Source organism: Pristiophorus japonicus, chromosome 20 (assembly GCF_044704955.1).
Source record: "Pristiophorus japonicus isolate sPriJap1 chromosome 20, sPriJap1.hap1, whole genome shotgun sequence".
Classification (NCBI taxonomy): domain Eukaryota; kingdom Metazoa; phylum Chordata; class Chondrichthyes; family Pristiophoridae; genus Pristiophorus; species Pristiophorus japonicus.
Genome location: NC_091996.1, coordinates 19,343,465 through 19,369,365, shown reverse-complemented (window position 1 = coordinate 19,369,365; position 25,901 = coordinate 19,343,465). Strand labels below are relative to the sequence as shown.

At 45.2% G+C, this 25,901-nt stretch overlaps 1 protein-coding gene across 5 annotated transcripts in view; it reads left to right on the top strand.

Annotated features, from left to right (window-relative positions):
- The window catches only part of LOC139233201 (transcription termination factor 1-like), a 53,422-nt gene that overhangs the window by 21,699 nt on the left and 5,822 nt on the right, over positions 1-25,901 (top strand). For 4 of the 5 annotated variants that reach the window (XM_070863862.1, XM_070863864.1, XM_070863863.1 and 1 more), the window contains exons 8-9: positions 1,640-1,705; positions 2,431-2,516. In XM_070863862.1, the coding sequence (XP_070719963.1) occupies positions 1,640-1,705; positions 2,431-2,516 (152 nt within the window). Of the gene's footprint in view, positions 1-1,639; positions 1,706-2,430; positions 2,517-9,149; positions 9,413-25,901 lie in introns of those variants that run through there. The other variant, XM_070863865.1, reaches the window with a different exon arrangement.

The window sequence follows — 25,901 nt, the reverse complement described above, 5'->3', positions numbered from 1 at the left end:
AACTCCACAACCCCTTTCAGGGTCCGAGGACAAACAAAAACTGAGAAACGGGCGACGAGAAAGAGAACAAAAGAAAAAAAATCAATTGTCATTTTAAATACCTGCAGCGTGACTGCCCATGGTGCGGGAAATTCTTTGATCCGGCACCGGTCAGGTCCCAAGGGTGCCGGACTGGAGAGGTACAATCTGTACTGCGTTTGATGTAACCTATATGGATTTTAGCAAGGTCCCACGGAACTGGTCACGGAAGTAAAAGCTTCAAGGCAAAGTGGCAAGGTGGATCCAAAGATTGGCTCTGAGGCAGGAAGCTTTTACTGGTTGATGGGTGTTTTTGTGACTGGAGGGCTATTTCCAATGGGGATCCGCAGGGCTCAGTACTTGGTCCCATGCTTTTTGTGGTACATATCAATGATTTATACTTGAATGTAGGGGCATGATCAAGACGTTTGCAGATGGTACAAAATTTGGCTGTGTGTTTGGTAATGAAGAAGAAAGCTGTTGACTGCAGGAAGATATTAATGGACTGTTCGGGTGGGCAGAACAGTGGCAAATGAAATTCAATCCGGAGAAGTGTGAGATAATGCATTTGGGGAGTGCTAACAAACCAAGGGAATAGAAACATAGAAAATAGGTGCAGGAGTAGGCCATTCGGCCCTTCGAGCCTGCACAGCCATTCAATAAGATCATGGCTGATCATTCCCTCAGTACCCCTTTCCTGCTTTCTCCATACCCCTTGATCCCCTTAGCCAGTAGGACACTGAAGTGTAGAGGAACAGCGGGACCTTGGAGTGCAAGTCCACAGATCCATGAAGGTAGCAGGCCAGGTAGATACGATGGTTAAGAAGGCATATGGAATACTTGCCTTTATTAGCTGAGGCATAGAATGCAAGAGCAGGGAGGTTATGCTTGAACTGTATAACACACTAGTTAGGTCACAGCTAGAGTACTGCGTTGCAGTTCTGGTCACCACATTACAGGAAAGATGTGATTGCACTAGAGAGGGTACAGAGGAGATTTACGAAGATGTTGCCTGGATTGGAGAATATTAGCTATGAGGAAAGATTGGATAAGCTGGAGTTGGTTTCTTTGGAACAGAGGAGGCTGAAGGAAGATCTAATTGAGGTGTATAAAATAATGAGGGGCCTAGATAGGATGGATAGGACGTACTTATTTCCCTTAGCAGAGGGGTCAATAACCAGGGGGCATAGATTTTAATTGGTAGGAGGTTTGGAAGGGATTTGAGGAGAAAAGTTTTCACCCAGAGGGTGGTGGGGGTCTGGAACTCACTGCCTGAAAGGGTGGTAGAGGCAGAAACCCTCATAGCATTTAAATGTACTTGGATATACACTTGAAGTGCCGTAACCTACAAGGCTACGGACCAAGAACTGGAAAGTGGGATTAGGCTGGATAGCTTTTTGTCCGCCGGCACAGACACAATGGGCCGAATGGCCGCCTGTGCTGTAAGTTTTCTATGATCGACCATTCAGGCTAGGTTGGTGCTCATAAGTGATACCACCACTCATACTATAACTGGATGTATCTAATTGGGTTTTTTTTTAATAAAAAGTAATTTTTTGTGATTTGGCAAACAGGTTGCTGATAAACTGTAGGCAAGAACCCTATCCATTGTATTTTGCAGATTGTACTTGTTGAACGTTGATGATGTTGGTGACGTGGACTGGGAGGAACTTTGTAGCGCTGTCGGGTAAGCAACATTATCATCGTCTTTTTCAATTCCTACTACGGTTACAAAGATAATAGCAGTGGGTGCACACAGTTGGCTTTGGTGTCCAAAAACGAATGGGTTTTGGGGGGTGGGGGGGGCGCAGACAACCGATTAGGGTTCCCACTCCTGAGCACTGTCCAGTGGAGTTGATGGTCATTCTATTTATTAAAAAATCCTGCGGGGAGTGTGTATATCATTTTTAATATACAGTTACTGCAATGCTCCAATCTCGCACCATCTCATCTCGGGTTCCAGATAATGCTTATACGGGAATGCGGTTGTTGTTACTGCTGCTGCTCCTGGTTATCTATTCTCATCGTGTCGAGCTTCTATTACACCCCTCAGTGGTGGGCTCATAATTGTAACACACTCTCATCATTGTTTCTAGAACTGGAAGGACATTCTGCTGTATGTTTCTGTTGCTACTGCTAAACTTCATTCACTTGTCAGATGTGTATACAGTATCTCATTACTGACTCTGATTAAGAATTTGCGTAACATTGAAAATCTGAATTTATTTTCTGTTCCAGTGGGTTCTGAATCTTGCAAAATTCCTGCCTGAATTTCACACATTAGAATTGGGAATAAAGTCCTGCTTTTCCACAATCCGTTGAATGGGATTTTAGTATTTATGTTGTTACAGGAATGTTACTGTGGTTAACAAAGAGCTAATACAATTGTGTACCTGTTTGGTTTTTTTCTAGAGATGTTCCCCCTATCTTCATTCAAAGGATGTTCTACAGGTTGAAAACCCGCTATGTGCCTGATTGGTCCAAGAAATCTTTTGGAGGTCAGTATCCTAATTCACAGACTGGCTAGTTACTGCTACAATTGTGATTTATGTTTTTTTTTAAAGGTTCTGCCCAGCTTCCTTTTAAGAGTACAAGGGGGATCTTAAGAACGCAAGAAATAGAGCACGAGTAGGCCATTTGGCCATTTGAGCCTGCTCCGCCATTCAATAAGATCATGGCTGATCTGATCATGGACTCAGCTCCACCTCCCTGCACGCTCCCTATAATCCTTTACTCCCTCATTGCTCAAAAATCTGTCTTATCTCTGCCTTAAATATATTCAGTGACCCAGCCTCTGCAGTTCTCTGGGGCAGAGAATTCCATAGATTTACTACCCTCAGAGAAGAAATTTCTCCTCATCTCAGTTTTAAATGGGCGGCCTAAGATTATGTCTCCCAGTTTTAATTTCCCCTATGTGTGGAAATATCCTCTCTGCATCCACCTTGTCGAGCCCCCCCCATTAGCTTAAGTTTCAAGAAGATCTCCTCTCATTCTTCTGAACTCCAATGTGTATAGACCCAACCGATTCAACCTGTCCTCATAAGTCAATCCCCTCATCTCCAGAATCAACCTAGTGAACCTTCTCTGAACAGCCTCCAATACAAGTATATCCTTCCTTAAATACGGAGACCAAAACTGGAAGCTGTACTCCAGGTGTGGCCTCACCAATACCCTGTGCAGGTGTAGCAGGACTTCTCTGCTTTTATACTCTATTCCCCCTTGAAATAAAGGCCAACATTCCATTTGTTCCTGATTACTTGCTGTACCTGCATACTAACTTTTTGTGTTTCATGCACAAGGACCCCCAGGTCCCTCTGTACTGCAGCACTTGGCAATTTTTCTCCATTTAAATTTTAATTTGCTTTTCTATTATTTCTGCCAAAGTGGATAACCTCACATTTTCCAACGTTATACTCCATCTGCCAAATTTTATGCCCACTCACTTAGCCTGTCTATATCCCTTTGCAGATTGTTTGGGGTAGAGAGGTTGTGTTGAGCTATAGGTCCCAGGTTTAATCTCTGGTCTGCCTTGGTTGATCTCAGCTAAAACATTAGTTGGGTGCTACAATTGCCCTTAACATAATTGTTTCTAGAATTGGAAAGCGACTCTTGCTGTATTTGTTATTACTGGTGACCTTCATTCACTTGCCAGCAATGTTGCCAGCCGCGCAGTCATGGGAAAGGATCCGCCCAGCGACTTTTACATTGTACATTAAAAGAAACAGACCGTGCAGAATAAAGAGCAGATTACAGGGAACACTGCTTGTCAGATGCAAATATTGTACCTCACAATATGCTGCAACACAAGCTTTTTGAGTTTTAAGAATTTGCTTTACAGTTTTGAAGACATAAATTTATTTTTGTTCCATTGGCTTTTAATTCTCAGACATGTTTTCCATGAATTTCACAACATAGAATTGGTGGGAAAACAGAACTTTCATTCACATTTTTATCAATCAGTTCACTGAGTTATACTGGCTGCTTCATGTTGATGTGTAACTGAAATTGTTTTTTATTAGTCGTCGTCATCGTATCCAAAGGAACTTTTATCACATTTTTTCAGGAGAAAAGCTGCAACAGCAGTTAGTTGTGTGACTTTTGATGCTGAATGTATGTGAACAGTGCCTTGTCCACTCTCCTACTTCCCTAATCCTGTTTTTATTCTTTTAATTGCTCTTTAAATTGTAGCCTTTAAATGTTTGTATCTGTGGTGATATTTTCATTTACCAAGGCAAGGCAACCGAGTAGCTTAATTGGGACCACTGTAAAGTCCATTGAACAGGTTTATGCGCAGCTTGGGTATTTATTAGCTCTTTGTAATGTACCATGTACCAAAAAATAAAGCCTTGTAGTTTGTGGTACAGGCCCATTCATAAGAACAGCTGTTAAACCTCTCAAAGGAAAAGCTGGCCTTGGCCCCTTAGTTGATGACATCATTTGGGGAAAGCACTTAATAAGAGGATAGAGCTATAGTAACAATGTCTTGATGCATGGCTTGACCCTTGCAATTTTAACACTGAACCTAGTAAGCCAAATTGTACAAGCACTGTGGTATAAGACTAAGATTCTGGCAACTGAGTTGGAGCGGGAACAGATGTACTTGCATCTCAATCCAATAATTCTCATATAAAAGTTAATAACCCTTACTGTCTGTTTGCCAAGCTTGTTCTGAGCAAGAAATAAAAACTGCTCTTTTAGGAAGATTAACATGAAATTTGGCTCAGATATGGCAGTAGAAATAACGGTGAGGATATCAGCGCTCACCGTTATTGAGTAAATTGGGCCGCAACTTCCGGCGTCCGCACATGCAAAGTCAAACGCAGAAATCCTTTCCCATGTCCGAGATGCCTTGCTCCCTCACAAGCTTCGCTACACCAGTATCTCTCAGAGAGACTCGGCATTAAAACGAACATAGAAACATAGAAACATAGAAAATAGGTGCAGGAGTAGGCCATTCGGCCCTTCTAGCCTGCACCGCCATTCAATGAGTTCATGGCTGAACATTCAACTTCAGTACCCCATTCCTGCTTTCTCGCCATACCCCTTGATCCCCCTAGCAGTAAGGACCTCATCTAACTCCTTTTTGAATATATTTAGTGAATTGGCCTCAACAACTTTCTGTGGTAGAGAATTCCACAGGTTCACCACTCTCTGGGTGAAGAAGTTCCTCCGCATCTCGGTCCTAAATGGCTTACCCCTTATCCTTAGACTGTGATCCCTGGTTCTGGACTTCCCCAACATTGGGAACATTCTTCCTGCATCTAACCTGTCTAACCCCGTCAGAATTTTATATGTTTCTATGAGGTCCCCTCTCATTCTTCTGAACTCCAGTGAATACAAGCCCAGTTGATCCAGTCTTTCTTGATAGGTCAGTCCCGCCATCCCGGGAATCAGTCTGGTGAACCTTCGCTGCACTCCCTCAATAGCAAGAATGTCCTTCCTCAGGTTAGGAGACCAAAACTGTACACAATACTCCAGGTGTGGCCTCACCAATGCCCTGTACAACTGTAGCAACACCTCCCTGCCCCTGTACTCAAATCCCCTTGCTATGAAGGCCAACATGCCATTTGCTTTCTTAACCGCCTGCTGCACCTGCATGCCAACCTTCAATGACTGATGTACCATGACACCCAGGTCTCTTTGCACCTCCCCTTTTCCTAATCTGTCACCATTCAGATAATAGTCTGTCTCTCTGTTTTTACCACCAAAGTGGATAACCTCACATTTATCCACATTATACTTCATCTGCCATGCATTTGCCCACTCACCTAACCTATCCAAGTCGCTCTGCAGCCTCACAGCATCCTCCTCACAGCTCACACTGCCACCCAACTTAGTGTCATCCGCAAATTTGGAGATACTACATTTAATCCCCTCATCTAAATCATTAATGTACAGTGTAAACAGCTGGGGCCCCAGCACAGAACCTTGCGGTACCCCACTAGTCACTGCCTGCCATTCTGAAAAGTACCCATTTACTCCTACTCTTTGCTTCCTGTCTGACAACCAGTTCTCAATCCATGTCAGTACACTACCCCCAATCCCATGTGCTCTAACTTTGCACATCAATCTCTTGTGTGGGACCTTGTCGAACGCCTTCTGAAAGTCCAAATATACCACATCAACTGGTTCTCCCTTATCCACTCTACTGGAAACATCCTCAAAAAATTCCAGAAGATTTGTCAAGCATGATTTCCCTTTCACAAATCCATGCTGACTTGGACCTATCATGTCACCTCTTTCCAAATGCACTGCTATGACATCCTTAATAATTGATTCCATCATTTTACCCACTACCGATGTCAGGCTGACCGGTCTATAATTCCCTGTTTTCTCTCTCCCTCCTTTTTTAAAAAGTGGGGTTACATTGGCTACCCTCCACTCCATAGGAACTGATCCAGAGTCAATGGAATGTTGGAAAATGACTGTCAACGCATCCACTATTTCCAAGGCCACCTCCTTAAGTACTCTGGGATGCAGTCCATCAGGCCCTGGGGATTTATCGGCCTTCAATCCCATCAATTTCCCCAACACAATTTCCCGGCTAATAAGGATTTCCCTCAGTTCCTCCTCCTTACTAGACCCCCCGACCCCTTTTATAACCGGAAGGTTGTTCGTGTCCTCCTTCGTGAATACCGAACCAAAGTACTTGTTCAATTGGTCCGCCATTTCTTTGTTCCCCGTTATGACTTCCCCTGATTCTGACTGCAGGGGACCTACATTTGTCTTTACTAACCTTTTTCTCTTTACATATCTATAGAAACTTTTGCAATCCGTCTTAATGTTCCCTGCAAGCTTCTTCTCATACTCCATTTTCCCTGCCCTAATCAAACCCTTTGTCCTCCTCTGCTGAGTTCTAAATTTCTCCCAGTCCCCAGGTTCGCTGCTATTTCTGGCCAATTTGTATGCCACTTCCTTGGCTTTAATACTATCCCTGATTTCCCTTGATAGCCACGGTTGAGCCACCTTCCCTTTTTTATTTCTATGCCAGACAGGAATGTACAATTGTTGTAGTTCATCCATGCGGTCTCTAAATGTCTGCCATTGCCCATCCACAGTCAACCCCTTAAGTATCATTCGCCAATCCATCTCAGCCAATTCACGCCTCATACCTTCAAAGTTAGCCTTCTTTAAGTTCTGGACCATGGTCTCTGAATTAACTGTTTCATTCTCCATCCTAATGCAGAATTCCACCATATTATGGTCACTCTTCCCCAAGGGGCCTCGCACAACGAGATTGCTAATTAATCCTTTCTCATTACATAACACCCAGTCTAAGATGGCCTCCCCCCTAGTTGGTTCCTCGACATATTGGTCTAAAAAACCATCCCTTATGCACTCCAGAAAATCCTCCTCCACCGTATTGCTTCCAGTTTGGTTAGCCCAATCTATGTGCATATTAAAGTCACCCATTATAACTGCTGCACCTTTATTGCACGCACCCCTAATTTCCTGTTTGATGCCCTCCCCAACATCATTACTACTGTTTGGAGGTCTGTACACAACTCCCACTAACGTTTTTTGCCCTTTGGTGTTCTGCAGCTCTACCCATATAGATTCCACATCATCCAAGCTAATGTCCTTCCTAACTATTGCCTTAATCTCCTCCTTAACCAGCAATGCTACCCCACCTCATTTTCCTTTTATTCTATCCTTCCTGTATGTTGAATACCCCTGGATGTTGAGTTCCCAGCCCTGCTCATCCTGGAGCCACGTCTCCGTAATCCCAATCACATCATATTTGTTAACATCTATTTGCACAGTTAATTCATCCACCTTATTGCGGATACTCCTTGCATTAAGACACAAAGCCTTTAGGCTTGTTTTTTTAACACCCTCTGTCCTTTTAGAATTTTGCTGTACAATGGCCCTTTTTGTTCTTTGCCTTGGGTTTCTCTGCCCTCCACTTTTCCTCATCTCCTTTCTGTCTTTTGTTTTTGCCTCCTTTTTGTTTCCCTCTATCTCCCTGCATTGGTTCCCATCCCCCTGCCATATTAGTTTAACTCCTCCCCAACAGCACTAGCAAACACTCCCCCGAGGACATTGGTTCCGATTCTGCCCAGGTGCAGACCGTCCGGATTGTACTGGTCCCACCTCCCCCAGAACCGGTTCCAATGCCCCAGGAATTTGAATCCCTCCCTGCTGCACCATTGCTCAAGCCACGTATTCATCTGAGCTATCCTGCGATTCCTACTCTGACTAGCACGTGGCACTGGTAGCAATCCCGAGATTACTACTTTTGAGGTCCTACTTTTTAATTTAGCTCCTAGCTCCTTAAATTCATTTCGTAGGAACTCATCCCTTTTTTTAACCTATGTCATTGGTACCAACGTGCACCACGACAACTGGCTGTTCTCCCTCCCTTTTTAGAATGTCCTCTACCCGCTCCGAGACATCCTTGACCCTTGCACCAGGGAGGCAACATACCATCCTAGAGTCTCGGTTGCGGCCGCAGAAACGCCTATCTATTCCCCTTACAATTGAATCCCCTATCACTATCGCTCGCCCACTCTTTTTCCTGCCCTCCTGTGCAACAGAGCCAGCCACGGTGCCATGAACTTGGCTGCTGCTGCCCACTCCTGATGAGTCATCCCCCTCAACAGCACTCAAAGCGGTGTATCTGTTTTGCAGGGGGATGACCACAGGGGACCCCTGCACTACCTTCCTTGCACTACTCTTCCTGCTGGTCTTCCATTCCCTCGCTGGCTGTGGACCCTTCTCCTGCAGTAAGACCAACTCGCTACACGTGATACTCACGTCATTCTCAGCATCGTGGATGCTCCAGAGTGAATCCACCTTCAGCTCCAACTCCGCAACGCGGACCGTCAGTAGCCGGAGGTGGACACACTTCCCGCACATGTAGTCGTCAGGGACACTGGTGTTGTCCCCGTGTTCCCACATGGTACAGGAGGTCATGAAGCTGCAGCAATTGCCCACTAATCATAAGAAATAGAAGCAGGCGTAGGCCATTTGGCCCCTTGAGCCTGCTTTGCCATTTAATAAGATTATGGCTGATCTGATCTTGGATTCAGTTCCCCGCCCGCTCCCCATAACCCCTTATTCCCTTATCGCTCAAAAAGCTGTCTATCTCTGTAGATTTCTGGATTCTTTTTCCTTTCAATCTGTTTCAGCGAATACACTGAGGCGAACACCAAAGAAGCTTATAACAAAGCAGTCTTTATTATAAAGATTTACCGGCCGGGACTTATCAGACAGAAGAAATGCTCTCTCGATAGAGCGCACCCACTTCCTACGGACAAGTGAAGTTACATTGTAAAGGCACAACGGTTATACATTTTCGGTACAAGATAACAAGATACAATTAGAGTGACATCCTAGTTCAGCCTATCCCTTTTGATCCCTCCTTCCCTTTGTCCACTCATGAGCTGACATCTATATGAGCTGTTTTTCTCAAAGAACTTTCTCACACTTTGCTCAAAGAACTTTCTCAGGCATTGCTTCTAAATGTTACAGTTTTACTGGCGTGACTAGTAACTTAGACCTTGCAAGTCTGTTAATTGTGCTGATGTTGTAATATTTGCAGTCTGACATTCTTTTAGTTATTCTCCCATAATTTCTTTGTTCAATTTCACTTTCTCTATACATTTTCCCACATTCTCAACTTCAATGTCTCTATACATTTTCAAACATTCATATTCTATACATTTTCAAACATTCACATTCCCCCCTTTTATCATTCCATGATAACCCTGGTGACTATTCCAGGAGTATCGCATTCAGCCGTTCGCGCACTCTTTCCTGATCCTCCTTGTCGAGTAGGTCTTTAGTTTGCTGGATCATAACCCGGGAGCCCCTGGCCATTAGAGGGTTTGCTAACCTTGCCATCATGACTTTACAACAAAGGTTAAAGCAACCAATAATCAAGCAACAGGTAATTATTACTACGATGAGAATAATCGCTCCATGCATTATATACGATCCCAAAGATCCACCTAACAGCCAATCAAACCAGCCTACTCTTCCTGCAGGGGTGGATAACTTCTTTACCTCCCTCCTTATGTGATCAGCGAGATTGGTTATGTTTTCTGAATTATCGGGGATGCAAGTGCAACATTCGGATCCTATGAGGGCACACGTTCCCCCTTTCTCAGCTAACACATAATCGAGGGCCATTCTGTTTTGTAATACTACGGTCCGTATTGCTACCATTTCAGCCGTGATGCCCTCCAGAGCTTCAGCAGTATTGTTAGCTATTTGTTCCAATATCGTCTCTAGGTTCTGTACTTCATCCATGAGATGTCCTATCCCGATTGGGAACATCGTGACCCCAAAGAACCTGTCGGCATGGGTGAGGGCTCGCTTGTATCGGCTGGAGGCATGTGCTTCCGCCAGGGTACGTACTTGCCGCACAAATGGCACCACATATCCCAGATAGCAGGACCCTGTCCATTGCCTAGGCAACCAGCCTTATGACCGCACACGAAATACTTGCCGTTAAAAGCTGCTTTCTGATATATTGCTTCCGGGTCCCAAGACTGGGCCCACCGACCTCCACCTGTTTTATTCGGAAGGTGTGAGAGGATGGTGACTCGTGCACCTGTGGTGATGTTGAGACTGTGGGCAATTGCTGTACCCTATAATATGTCCCTTGTTACTGGTGTCATTTCGGGTTAGACATATGTCCCCGGTTGGCCTCCCAATCCCCGCGGTATTGGTCAGAGCTAAGAATGGGGGTTCCTTTTCACGGTCGTAGGTTGGTTGGTACCATCCCTGGAACGTCTGACTAATGGGGTCTCCAGCACTCCCACTCGGTGACCTCCCCGTGGTCGTTCACGTGGTAAGGGTATGATACTCCTCCTGGTCTCCGTGATCTCTCTTTTGACCCGCCTTTCATCTCTCGTATTTGCATTGGCCCCCCTCCTCTCATGATAGTCTGGCTCTGAATCCATCTGACAGTCTCAGTTAGGGTCAGTGGAACGGGGCGCAAAGGAATTCCCCCTTTGGAATGTATAGGGATATGTGAACACACCCAGCATCTAGAAAAGTTCCCATTTTGCGCATAAACATAAGACATGTATAGGAACGTATTGACATGGAGTTCCCTTCGTTGTCTTGCCCCCTGTATGTTATAAGCTGCCAACGCCATTATACTAAAAATAATCCACCACCCCATAGCTATGGGTTAAGTGGATATCATCCAACGTCCTCTGGGCCCGTCAGGTTCCAAGAGTCTCAAGGACCTGATTTGTCCAACGGGGAATTAGAGGTACACAACCTTCAGCAGCTCGTCTTTGCTCGCCCGAATGTTCCACTTATTCAGCTATGGGATAGAGGAAGTCTGTAATATAAATATAAAGGATAGTTAAGGAGTGATACGCTTGCAATGATGCAGGTGAACCCAGGCACTTCTCCCTTCAACCTTAGCTGCAGTGGGGGTGGTGAGTAACACCTGAAAAGGCCCCTCCCATCGTGCCTCTAATCCTTTTCGAATCCATTTCTTAATCAGGACATACTTCCCTGGTGCCACGAGGGACAATTCGGGCACAACTGGGAGGTCGAGGTGAGCGTCTCGAACCTGATTGTGGGCTATTCGCAGAGCCTGAGTCAGGGAAAGAACATAGGTGGTCATTTCCTCAGTCATGTGGTGGAACTGGACAGTGGAGGGGACATTCTGATTCCATGGGGTCCTAAGGGGCCTACCATAAATGACCTCAGCGGGGGTCAGTCTAGCCTTACCAGTGGGAGTAGTTCGGATCTGGAATAGGGCTATGGGAAGGAGTTTAAGCCAATTGAGTCCGGTTGATGCTACCAGTTTTGCAAGCTTGGTTTTAAGAATTTGATTAGCACGTTCAACTAGTCCCGCAGCTTGGGGTCGGTAGGCACAATGCAGCTGCTGGTTAATGCGCATCTGGGAACAGAATTCTTTGTTAACTTGGCCAATAAAGTGAGGGCCATTATCAGAACTCAGTCGAGCTAGGATACCATATCTAGGAACAATTTCCCTCATTAACACTTTAACAACAGTTTGAGCCTTATTGTCCAGGGTAGGGTAAGCTTCGATCTATTTGCTAAACACATCCACTATTACTATCACATATTTGTAACACTGAACTCTTTGCAACTCAATGTAGTCCAACTGCAAGGTCTCAAAGGGACCTTCTGGTAGGGGCGTCTTACCCCAATCACAGGGGACTCCCTTCCCTGGATTATGCTGTTGGCAAACAAGGCAGCGACTACTGATGATCTGGGCCAGCGCCTGGAGTCTAGGGTGCCACCATGTGGCCAAAAGCATGTCACTTGTTGTCCTTGCTCCACAATGAGTAGCAAAGTGCATACATTCAATAACCCATAAGGCCAATTCGTCAGACATGCAAGTCTGTTCCGCGAGAGTGGTCCAGAGTTTAGAGACATTGTCATAAGTACATCCATAATCTTTCCACAACAGTTTATCTTTTTCAGGAGCGTCCTCCTGTGCTTTAATGACATCTTGGATGGTTGGCATTGGTTTTTCCAAGGCTAACTTATCCTTTGTAGGATTTTTAGTTTGACTCATCATTCTGGGCACTACCATCTGTTGTCCACGAGAGGCCTGTTTGGCCTCTTGGTCAGCACAGCAGTTTCCTATATCAACCAGAGAGTTTCCGGTAGTGTGGGCGGTACACTTGACAATGGCAATCTTGGGGAGCATGAGGGCCTGCAATAAGTCAGATACTAGCCGCTTATGTGATATCTCATTCCCATTTGAGGTTAGGAATCCCCTATTTTTCCATAATTGTCCGAAATCATGGGCTACCCCAAAGGCATACCCAGAGTCGGTATAGATACTGACCTTGAGGTCTTTAGCCAAGATATAGGCTCGGGTGAGGGCGAATAGTTCAGCTTGGGCGGAATAGGCGGTCTCAAAGGCGGCAGGTTCCAGGACCTGATTCTCCTAGTCTATTATGGCGTATCCCGAATTTCGTCCGCCTTCTGGGTCAATGGAAGAGCTTCCGTCAACGTACATAATACAGTCAAGGTCCTCCATTGGTACATCAACTAGATCCTCCCTGACCGAAGTGGCTTCTTGAATTAAAGATAAACAATCATGACTCGGTTCTTCCTCATCTTGGGGTGGCTCGGTAAGAAAACAGGCTGGATTAATGGCAGTACAGTGCTGAAAGGTCAGCCTAGGGTTATTTAGTAGGTCGATCTCATACCTACTCTGCCTGGCCATGGTAAGATATCGAGTCTGCAGTTGACCCAAGAGGACAGCTACGGAGTGAGAGGTATATACAACAATATCCTGCTGGAGGGTAAGGTTGGCGGCAGATTGAAGACTATTGTAGATGGCAATTAATATTTGAGTATATACAGGGTGCCCCAAGGCAACGGGGTCTATTTTAGAAGAGTAGTAGGCAACAGGCCTATGCTTATCCCCGTGTTTCTGAGTTAAGACAGCGGTAGCACAATCTTTCAGGATCGTACAATACAGTTGAAAGGGCCGGTCATAGAGGGGCCGGCCCAAAGCCGGAGCTTGCAGCAGGGCTGTCTTTAGTTCCTTAAAGGCTTGGACATCTGCGGTTTCTATTTCAAAGCTGCCTTCCTTGGTGATGTACGGTGTGAGTTGCTTGGTCATCAGGGCAGCATTAGGGATCCAGGATCTACAGTAATTTATCATCCCCAATCACTGCCGCATTTGTCTAGCCGTGCTAGGGACTGGAAACTGGCAGATGGGTTCGATTCGACTAGCCTCCAAGGCTCGGTGGGTGCTGTCGAAATCTCGACCTCCGAAAAGAATGACTCCGACACTTACAGCTCCGGCAGAAGTTTCTTTAATTCACTTGCTAGCAAGGGGCAGGTCACACTCAGTCAAGGGCTAAGTGAACACCTCCGCAATGGTACAGTTTAACAAGATATTTATACAGTAAAACTCAAGTTATGGCCTCTCCCTGTGTATTGCTCTGTCTCACAGTCAGTGAATACAGATAAAGAGTTAATTACTATATCCTGGTCCTGACATGGTTTCCAGATATTTCCTTTTGTCAGGGTTATCAGTTGGCCAGTCGGCCATTACTCCATGAAAATGAGGTAATGGGCTATCACCTGTCTTGTATTGTGTCAGGATGGTTCAATTTCCTGGTCAGTTTATCTGTTTGCATCAAATGGATGAGGTCTCTACAAGAGATAATGGCTGGTGGTTTAAGTCAAGAAGATAAGGGTGAGGTGACATGGAACTCTTGTCGTGTAGACAATAGGAAAGCACCATGGGGGGGTACTTGTCTCAGCATGACTTGTCTCCTAGCTGTCTGATGGCCATCAGCCATCTCAAACCAGGTTTAGCTGTTTATGCAAGCTGACTGCTAAAATGCAGAAAGTTCTGGAAGGGCCAGGACTCCATTTTGATATATATTGCAAGGGGCACACAAATACCGTATGGTATCAGCTTAGATAAAAATACATTTCCACATTCTCCCATTTTGTCCTTCACAAGGACAACTCAATCCATTCTGATCTTGTACAGTCTCTCCATTTCCATTTCCACACAAGAGCCTTCAGCAGTTGTTGCTACCATAACTCTAGCCGTGGTCTCGGTAGGTAACATAGTTTCTCCCACCCTGGCACAGCAACACTTAATGACGACAAATAATAGATACAGGGCGAAGACTATCAGCAGGAATATGATCAAACCCTGTACCACAGATTTCCCCAGGGCTCCCAACCATCCTGATGCCCAACCTCACAAGGTGATACTGTCCTGGCCAACTGTCTGTTTATACTCTATTACCTTTTTCCTGATGTTTTCAGCTAGACTGCCGATATCTTCTGATTTATCTGGGATATACGTACAGCATTCTTCACCTATTAATGCGCATGTCCCTCCCTCCTTGGCTAGGAGATAATCTAAGGCCATACGATTTTGGAGAGCCACTGTTCGAATAGCTACCATTTCTTCATTTATCCCTTCAAAGGCTTGGGAAGTTGCGTTGGCTACTGATTCGACTAAGTTAGCCAGTTCCCGTAACTGCCATTCGGTCGATGCTATTCCATAGGGTGGCACCATTACCTTGAATATTCCGTTTAGACACGTCAAATCCCGTTTAAATCTGTGACTTCCATAGGCCTCCATTAGAGTCTTTACTGATCTGATAAGGGGTACCACATATCCTAAGTAACAGGACCATGTCCAGTTGGCTGGTAACCATGGGTAGGCTTTATGGCCACAAATAAAGTAGGTGCAATTATAGGGCGTCAGCTCCTGGTCCTTTCGCACTATCCCTACTCGAGTGGTCTCACCTTCCCACCCTTCACCTGGGGCTTTGTTATGGACCATTGTCCAGCCAACGGTTGCTATCTTTTTCTCAGTGGGATTAGTTGTGGCTTGCCATTTAATCATTTGGGAACACTTGCTGTGTCCCATTTCTGGTCATTACTCACTAGGCATATTATACCTTTGGGATTTTCTATTCTGGGAGTAATGCTTAGGAAGGGAGGCTGATGGTTATTATCATAATTGGGCTGCTACCATCCCTGGAAGGCTGTAAGTTTATACCCTGCCAACCTCCATTCTGTTTGATCCTTCGTTTCTGGCCCCTTAGTTAGTTTTGTCCTATTTTGCACTGTCAACCATTCTACCATTTCTGATTCGTTAAAAAGGACAGATCTCAGGGGAATACCCCCTTTGGAGTGGACAGGTACATGGGAACATATCCAACAACTCGACAAGTTTCTTTCTTGAGCATACCCATGACTCAGTGCCATAAATACGTTTACGTGCAATTCCCTTTGGTGGCGGGTCTGTACCCCTGGTGTAATCAATAATGCGAAGTAAAACCCTGTCAAGCCCAGCATCATCAGTCCCCATAGTCCATACAGTTCCTTATTCAGTCTTCCTTTTTCTGTTCCTCTGGTTCCTTCTTCCCTTCCTCCTGGTCGGGTGCCCGTTTGCAATGGGATGCGTGGATCCATGTTGGTCTTTCCTTTACCTTGATTGCAGTATTGGTCGCCAGCAAGACCTGGTATGGTCCTTCGAATCTTGGCTGTAGACTGCTTTTTCTTTTAAAAATCTTGATGTAAACGAATTCCACTGGCTCCAGGTTATGACACTTCCCTTCCGCTGGCTTGACTTGGGCTTCCTTTACCTGTGAATGAAAGCTGGAAATACATTTGGTTAGTGCAATACAATAATTCAACATATTTTCCTCCATTTTGTGGATGTCCATCTGTTTTGCAGTAAATGGTGCTGTAAAAGGTAGTCGTTGGGGACGTCCCATAACTATCTCATGCGGTGACAGGCCTGTTGTTCTGTTGGTTGCAGATCGCATTACCATCAAAGCTAAGGGCAGCAGTTCTGTCCATTTCAGTCCAGTGTCATTGCATAGTTTTGCCAGCTTATTTTTAAGCATTCCATTATATCTTTCAACAAGTCCAGCTGATTGTGGATGATAACTGCAATGAAAACGTTGATTAATCTGCAAAGCTTTACACATTTCTCTTATAACAGTTCCCGTGAAATGTGACCCATTATCACTAGAAAGCTTAGCAGGAATTCCGAAGCGCGGTACGATTTCTTTTAACAAACATTTAGCAACAGTAGTGGCATCGGCCTTTTTACATGGAAAGGCTTCAATCCATCTAGAGAACACATCTACAATAACTAATACATACTTGAATCCCATACACATAGGTAATTCAATAAAATCCATTTGTAAATGTACAAAAGGCCCGACTGGATTTGGGTGGGAGGCAGATTCTACTTTTTCCGTCTTACCCGGATTCATTGTCTGACAGGTAACACAATTTTCACAGATTTGTTTTGCAATTGCCGAAATACCTGGTGCATACCAAGTTGCCAAAATATAATCTGCCAATCCCCCATTGCCTACATGTGTGAATGTATGAACACATCGGGCAATCCATGGAAGTAAGGATCTGGGCGCCACCACACGGCCGTCGTGGTGAACCCATATTCCTTCTGGATTTTTATAACATTGATCCTTCGTCCAGGTCACCACCTCCTCCGTACTGGCCTGTGTCTGAAAGGCCAGCACGTCATTAATAGTGGGTGGCGGGTCTGAGCAATTATTTTTCCTTAGTGGGAACAATGACACCTGCATCCCCCCTTTTCAATGACACCTGCATCCCCCCTTTTCAATGACACCTGCATCCCCCCTTTTCAATGACACCTGCATCCCCGCTTTTGACAGAGCTGCTGACTTAGCTGCATTATCAGCTCGGGCATTCCCAAGTGCTACCTCATTCGACTGGCCTGTATGTGCTTGGCATTTGATAATGCAAGTTTCAAGGGGCATTGAATGGCTCGCAGGAGATTTTCCACTTGTTCTGCATTTTTGATAGGGGTTCCTGAAGAAGTCAGGTACCCGCGAATCTTCCAAATTTGTCCATAATCATGTGATACCCCAAATGCATACCTGGAGTCAGTGTAGATATTAACTGTATGTCCTTCAGCCAGAATACAGGCTCGAGTTAACGCAAACAATTCGGCTTGTTGGGCTGAAAAGGAGTCTGGAAGAGAGGCTGTTTCGACAACATTAAACTGAGTTACAATTGCATAAGCCGCTCTAGGTTGGCCCCTATCATTTCGTAGGGCTGATCCATCAACATTGTAAATTAGATCAGGGTTACACATTGGTACATCTGTTAGCTTGATACGTGGTTTAGTCACTAATTCGGTTACCATTTCACATGAATGGGGTTCGCCGTCGTCTTCCGTGGGGAGTAGAGTGGCTGGATTTAAGGTAGTGCATCTTTTGATGATTAGGTTCGGATTTGATAACAGTTCGACCTCGTATTTAGTGGTTCTTGCGGAGGTTAGGTGTTGGGTGGCACACTTAGTAAGTAAAATCTCGACAGAGTGTGGGATATACAAAATGGTCTGATGATTTAGAGTTATTGTCTGAGCCTGTTGCAAAGCATAATAAGCTGATGCCAATGAAGGAAGACATCCTGGTAGTCCGGGTGCCACTGGGTCTAGTTGGGTACTGAAATACGCTACCGGTCGCTGCCTGTCCCCATGTAACTGAGTCAAAACAGATTGTGCAAAACCTGACTTGTGATGCACAAATAAGTTGAATAGCTTAGTGTAATCTGGCAATCCCAAGGCTGGTGCTGAAGTAAGGGGCTGCTTAAGACTCTGGAAAGCATTCCGGGATACTTCATTCCAAATCCTTCTTTAAGCATTGTGAGAATATAGTAGATTCATTCACAGCTCGTAGGTCATTGACAAACCTCCATTTGTCACTATTGGGCTTCTGAACCGGAAGAATCGGTGTGTTACACGGACTTATCATTTATGCTTATAGTGATTCCCAGATCACTGAATGTAAAGTACTTGTTTTCTAATTTTATTAAAAGGCTTCCAAACCCAAGATTTTTCCAATACACCCAAAATGTTGATCAAGGAGATCACCTGAAATATCTCAGAATCCCAATTCAACTATTGTACTGCCACTCTTTATCAAAAACAAATCCTCTTACTGAGCTAGAAGCTTTTGTACCAAGATTTTACACCAAGGACAATGAGAGTGTACTCCCCCAGCCTGCACCTCGAGAGACCCACAAAGGCTTTTTAAAAAAAAAAAGCATTACAACTTTTAACCACCGGGACCATGTCTCAACAAACCTATCCTTTGTGCATTTCCTAGCTCCGTAACCTCTCATCCGAATAAATCCACACCTGCGCTTCTAACTTAAAATGTCTTAAACTTCCCACATGCAGGACAACACTATGAAGGGTTAAAAAACTTCACTTTGTTTAAAACAAACAGGCAGCTCCAGAACCTTTCCAAACAGGTTTCCACTCACAAGGAAGAAACACTGAAGCACTCTCATTCAAAGACAAGACATTCACGCACTCTTATTCAAAGACAAGACATTCACAAAAGTCTCTCTCCATTCAATAAAGCTTTTTTTTTCCTAGCTTTATTTTTTTTTTGAATCCATAAGTCACTATCAGGTTCTCTTTTTTCTTACATTTGATTTACTTCCTCTGTTAATTTTACATGGGCTTGAAGAATCGGAACCCAGGCCTTTTCTATTACTTTCCTTTTTTTTTTCTTCTACCTGGATCTCTGTGTTTATGAGACACTCCTCTAGACATGTTGTTCTCTCTAAATTAAATGAACCATCGGGTGGAAATGGCCTGTTTTCACCCTTAGTCCACTTTACCGGTTTTTGTTTCTTTGGTCAATTGAAGACTGACCACAATTCTGGAGCATGACATAGGCTGGTGTGCCTTTTGTGGTGTTTTAACTTGCTCCGGCACCCATTCTGGATGATTAAGATTTTCCACAGTTTCTGATCTCTCAATCCTTTCGGCCAACCGAGTTCTCTACGCCCACTTCTCCTGGCCGTTACATGGCCTGAAAAGGCTCTTAATTCGGGCTCAGTCTGGGTGTGTGAGATATGTTGGCACGAACCAACCGTAGTTGATCAATCAGTTACTGTTTCTTTTCTTAATCAATCCTTGTGGGGTTTTTTTTCCGAATCACAATTTTCCCTAGTGACTCTTCCCGTTTCTCTAATGGCAATCTCTCACAAAGGTATTGCACACAACAGTATAACAAGGACAACAAACAATATTCTCAGTCTGCGTTGTACGCCACTACAGACCGAGTCCTTAACTTATCCTAATAAAAAACTGATAAAACTTATGGTTCCATACCCAAACTCTTTGATCGATTGCGCTTTCTTTTTTTTTTCCTGTACTCTTATCACATAAGAACCCCTTCTGAATTAAAAACAATAAAAATCTTATCACATAAGAACCTTCGATCGATTAGCGCTTTCTTTTTTTTTCTACTCTTATCACATAAGAACCCCTTCCGAATTAAAAACAATAAAAATCCTATCACACAAGAACCTGGAACCCTTTTCGATCGACTAGCGCTCCCTTACCTACTGAAACCTTCCCCGGGCTGTTTCGAGATTTTTCCAGAACCTGTTCTCTTCTGCTGGCGAGCTGAGAAAGAAATGGTTATAAAAAAATACCTTTAGCTTTTAAATGCCGAGTCTTGTAGATTGCAGTACCTCCTCTATAAACAACAGATTACATATGCGATTCAACAGTGAAGAAACCTCTTGTGAGCAAAAGGCTCACCTTGTTTGGCCACTGAAGCCTTTCACTGGAGAGGCACTATGCCTGTATCCGTTTTACTCACAGGACAGAGAGTATGCACCTTGGTGGAACCTCCAAGAAGTAACTGTCGAAATCTCGACCACCGAAAAGAATGACTCCGACACTTACAGCTCCGGCAGAAGTTTCTTTAATTCACTTGCTAGCAAGGGGCAGGTCACACTCAGTCAAGGGCTAAGTGAACACCTCCGCAATGGTACAGTTTCACAAGATATTTATACAGTAAAACCCAAGTTATGGCCTCTCCCTGTGTATTGCTCTGTCTCACAGTCAGTGAATACAGATAAAGAGTTAATTACTATATCCTGGTCCTGACATGGTTTCCAGATATTTCCTTTTGTCAGGGTTATCAGTTGGCCAGTCGGCCATTACTCCATGAGAATGAGGTAATGGGCTATCACCTGTCTTGTATTGTGTCAGGATTGTTCAATTTCCTGGTCACTTTATCTGTTTGCATCAAATGGATGAGGTCTCTACAAGAGATAATGGCTGGTGGTTTAGGTCTAGAAGATAAGGGTGGGGTGACATGGAACTCTTGTCGTGTAGACAATAGGAAAGCACCATGGGGGGGTACTTGTCTCAGCATGACTTGTCTCCTAGCTGTCTGATGGCCATCAGCCATCTCAAACCAGGTTTAGCTGTTTATGCAAGCTGACTGCTAAAATGCAGAAAGTTCTGGAAGGGCCAGGACTCCATTTTGATATATATTGCAAGGGGCACACAAATACCGTATGGTATCAGCTTAGATAAAAATACATTTCCACAGTGCCTGATAAAATGATCCCAAGAAATTTGACTTGAGACTGGCCAATTTTGACCTTTGACGGGGAAACTATGTATCCCAGGGAGGACAAGTAATTCAGTAACTGATTAGCATCCTCCCTGTTACTTGGTTCATCTGCGCTGGCTACCAGTAAATCATCCACATACTGAATTAAAGTGGATCCCTTAGTCAGCGTGAGGGACTGTAACTGTTCCTGCAGGCACCTTGAGAACAAGGTCGGGGAGTGGATGAACCCTTGGGGAAGTCCAGTCCATGTATATTGCTGTCCCTGGTGAGTGAAGGCGAACAGATACTGACTCGCCTGGGCTAGCGGCAAGGCGAAGAAGGCGTGCTGGAGGTCTATTATTGCGAAAATCTTGGTGTTTGCTGGGATTAATGACAGTATCTGTGCTGGGTTGGGAACCAGAGCGTGTAGAGGCTGGACAATAGCATTGATGGCTCAAAGGTCCTGGACCAAACGGAACTGATTTGTTTTGTCTTGCTTAGGGACTGCCAGTATTGGTGGGGACTGACATTGAACCAAAATCCCCTGTTCCACTAGTCCCTTGATCAATCGATGGATACTTGGTATTGCCTGTGGTTTCAGTGGGTACTGACTGATGGAGGGCCAGTCCACATTGTCCTGTACTAGGATCTCAATCGGATCAATTGGAGTATAGCCCACTTGGGAGGGGTCCTCTGCCCATATGTGAGGATCCACGTAATCGGGTGTATTGGTACCGGTATGGTGGCATAGTACCGTCAGAATCTTCTCGGGATCCCTGTGAAATTGGACCGTCCGGCCATTTCCCACAATCTGCAAATCCGGGCTGGTAGGGTCAGCCTCGTCTATAGCTTGGCGCACCATAATTCCCAAATCTCTGGCATGGTGGGGAGGTAATACTTCGCGAGTGACGTGGGGTGCTACCGTTGGGGGCTGCAGCCACAACTTTCTATTTATTTCCACGAAATCTGCTTTCCCTTCTGGTCCAGACACTCTGGCTCTTAGTAGGATTTCCCACTCCTCTCCCACGTGATCCTGGTAGAGATTCTGGAGATCCTGATTCTTACCACTAGGATCATAGGCTAGGGTCACATGATAGGGCGCTTGGGGCAAATTGAGGGGTCCGGGTAGTGTAGCACTGCCGTTTAAAGGTTCCTTGGTTTACAACGATCCCATCATCCCCGCATTCCAGATGCAACTGAAATTTACAGAGGAGATCCCTAGCCATCAAGTTACAGTCCAAATTGGTGGTAATAATAAACCAATGTTCCACAGATTCCTCCTTGTAATTTACTTTGACTGGTTCTGACACTGGGAATGTTGAGACTTGCCCCAGGAACCCTGACAGCCCCTATGTCTCGGTGGAGGCGGGGAGTTTAAGCTTCGATTGCACAGAGGACATGGAAGCTCCCGTATCTATTAAGAAGGGTTGCCACTCATTTTGAATTTTTAGCGATATCATTGGTTCCTCATCCGAGAAAAGTCCTCATACAGTCAAGCTGCGTGGTCAGTATTGATATTCGGGTGACAGATGGGCAAAGGGGTTGTTCTGGGAGAAGTTAGTATAAGATCCCCGTCCTCTCCCCCCTTGCCCCCTTCCTTTTTCGTGCCGAGGGGAGGGGCATTGCCTGTTCCAAAGTCCTTCCTGTCCACAATTAAAGCATCGTTCGCTCCTTCCCCAGCCCTGGCCGCCTCCCGTACCCGATCGAGGGCCATAAGGGGGTCCATAGTTTGCGGGGCCGGGACCGTTGGGGTGTTGGGTATTCCCATATCCTTGGTTATCCACCCATCCCCTTACACAGGGCTGTGGTTCTATTTGATATCCCCTTGGGGAAGGTTTCGGTCTTTCCCCTCGAGGAGGCTCTTCCTTTCTAGTCACGTATTCAGTCTTGACCCGGGTTGGGGGTGCACCTCCCCCCCTCTTCTTTCTTTTCCTGCCAATAATATATCACTGCTCTCTCCAGCTGGGCCTGATTATTATCTGCCCAATTCATGTTATTGGTCCGGATAGCGTGAGCAATCGAATGGGGTAGGCACTGAAGTAGGATAGCGCAGAATTGAGATGAATTATCCCCCACCCAGAAGGCATTATCTCCAGATTGACCTCCGTATATTTCAATGAATCTTTCCATGAATTCGTCGGCATTTTCGTCTCGTTTGGGTTTAGTTTCTAATACTGCGGCCATACTGATGGGCTTCTGAAGAGTCGTGCCGAGGGCGGTGAAAACAGCGTTTAGGCGGTCCTGGGCGTTATTAGGGTGTGCAGCCAACAATGCGTCATGGGTTGCATATCTTAAGTGAACTAGAAATCGGGAGTGCTCAGTTGGGCTCAGGGTCTGCTGTACCAGGGCCCACAGGTCCCTTGATTCTGCATTATAAACTGCAATGGTAGTCCGGAGATAATCTATAAACTTGACAGGTTCCCTTTTTCGATCTGGCATGGTGGCTAGGATGGCCATAATTTCGCTCGGTTTCCAAGGCACATAAACATCTATGGTGGGGTGACCTGCAGCTTGTTGTGCATCAGGGTTTGGCATTGGTCGAACCGGGAGCTGCCGCCGGGGCTTAGGGGTGGGGGTGTCATTCTCGGAAGACGTTTCTGGGTCGGAGGGTGGCTCGGAGCCGTCTGACTGTACCTTTCGCAACTGGCATTCTGACTAGCGGATTCACAGGACTGCTTATTCCTTTGAGATATAGATCTGCCCTTCCGGGTGTGAGATCTGGTCCTATCGGCTACATGGCTTGTGAACTGGGGATTTGAGTCGCTATCAGAGGATGAAGGGTCCGTCTGGGCTTGTTGGTTCGTTGGTGTGGGGTTATGGTTATCCTTCCCTCCTACCACCGGAGTGTAAGGTGGAGGTTGGGAAGGGGACTGTGGTAAGGAGCCAGGGGCTGCGGGAGGCGCCGTTGGGCGCCGAGTCAGTGACCATTCATCAATTTCATCATCAGCCTCGGTCAACGCAAAGCCAACCATTTGACTACGTAGTCGGTCAATACCTTTCTCAGAGGTCCCAGTGGTTCTCTTAGTACATTTTTCGTGCGCGCATTCTTTTTTTAAGACGTGTACGGTTTTAACATGTCCTCCTTCTGTCAATGAGAGTCCTAATTTAATGCCGTTTTCTTGCCAACTTGACAGAAGCGATGCATCTTTTAATTTTTGACAATAATGTTGCCACGTGACACCAAATGTAGATTTCTGGATTCTTTTTCCTTTCGATCTGTTTCAGCGAATACACTGAGGCGAACACCAAAGAAGCTTATAACAAAGCAGTCTTTATTATAAAGATTTACCGGCCGGGACTTATCAGACAGAAGGAATGCTCGCTCGATAGAGCGCACCCACTTCCTACGGACAAGTGAAGTTACATTGTAAAGGCACAACGGTTATACATTTTCGGTACAAGATAACAAGATACAATTAGAGTGACATCCTAGTTCAGCCTATCCCTTTTGATCCCTCCTTCCCTTTGTCCACTCATGAGCCGACATCTATATGAGCTGTTTTTCCCAAAGAACTTTCTCACACTTTGCTCAAAGAACTTTCTCAGGCATTGCTTCTAAATGTTACAATTTTACTGGCGTGACTAGTAACTTAGACCTTGCAAGTCTGTTAATTGTGCTGATGTAATATTTGCAGTCTGTGCAAGTCTGTTAATTGTGCTGATGTTATAATATTTGCAGTCTGAAATTCTTTGTTATTCTCCCATGATTTCTTTGTTCAATTTCACTTTCTCTATACATTTTCCCACATTCTCAACTTCAATGTCTCTATACATTTTCAAACATTCACATTTCCGCCTTAAATGACCCAGCCTCCACAGCGAATTCCACAGATTTACAATCCTCTGAGAAAAGAAATTCCTTCTCATCTCGGTTTTAAATGGGCGGCCCCTTATTCTGAGACTATATCCCCTAGTTTTAGTTTCCTGTATGAAACACAGCAGAAAAAGTTTAGGGCTTATCCATTCCAAGTGTAAGTGACTTTTTAATGGTGTGATCAGTCTTGATTACTACCAAACTTGCGTATGGAGCTCATTGCTTTGGATTTTAATAATTATTGGAGATTATTTTTTAAAATAAAATAAAGGCCCTGAATTTGCGGTCGGTGGCTTTCCGCGGGAAATGTCTCTGATCCACAAATAAAATTCCTGCATACCTGGTGGTCCGGGAGGTACGGAGACTCGCGGTCCTGGGTCTCCACGGATACCCATGGGTAGAGGCCCACGCTTCTCGGGGCGCATACGGTTTGCAGAACCCCTGGGATCATGTGGGCCACCACAACTGTTGGAACATGTCAGAGACCAGACCTCGTCCGGGTGAAACACGCCCGCACTGCCTCAGTTACTTTTCAACCGAGACCACCTCTGGTTCTTATGAGTCGAGTCGGATAGGTCTCAATTCAACATCAGATCTTTATTTCTTGAACACCTGCCCGGGAGAGGTCGAGATATCTCTTCCCACCTTCTCAATCAAACACAATTCTGCTGCCAGTTATATAGGGATTACATTGTGTTTGTTCCGGGAGGTTTTGTATGCATACAGATAATATCTTAAGTTAATAGCACAATGGTTTTGATGGTTCATGGGCCCTGTAATCAGAGGTCTATTAGCTGGTTTCCCGACACAATGAAAGTCTCCCTCCCATTCTTATCACGAGTTGTGTTATTTGATCTCTGGAGATAGGCTTTCGACCAGTATCCACGATAAGCCCACTGACTCTCTCTGCTACCTGGACTACACTTCCTCCCACCCCGCATCCTGTAAGTATTCCATTCCATTCTCCCAGTTTCTCCGTCTCCATCGCATCTGCTCTGATGACACCACCTTTCACACTAGTGCCTCTGACGTCTTCCTTTTTCTTCAACAGAGGATTCCCCTCCACTGTAGTTAACAGGCCCTCACCCGTGCCTGTTCTATTTCCCGTACCTCGGCTCTCACCTCTTCTCCTCCCTCTCAGAACTATGACAGGATTCCCCTTGTCCTCCTCACTTTTCACCCCACCAGCCTCCACGTTCAACGGATCA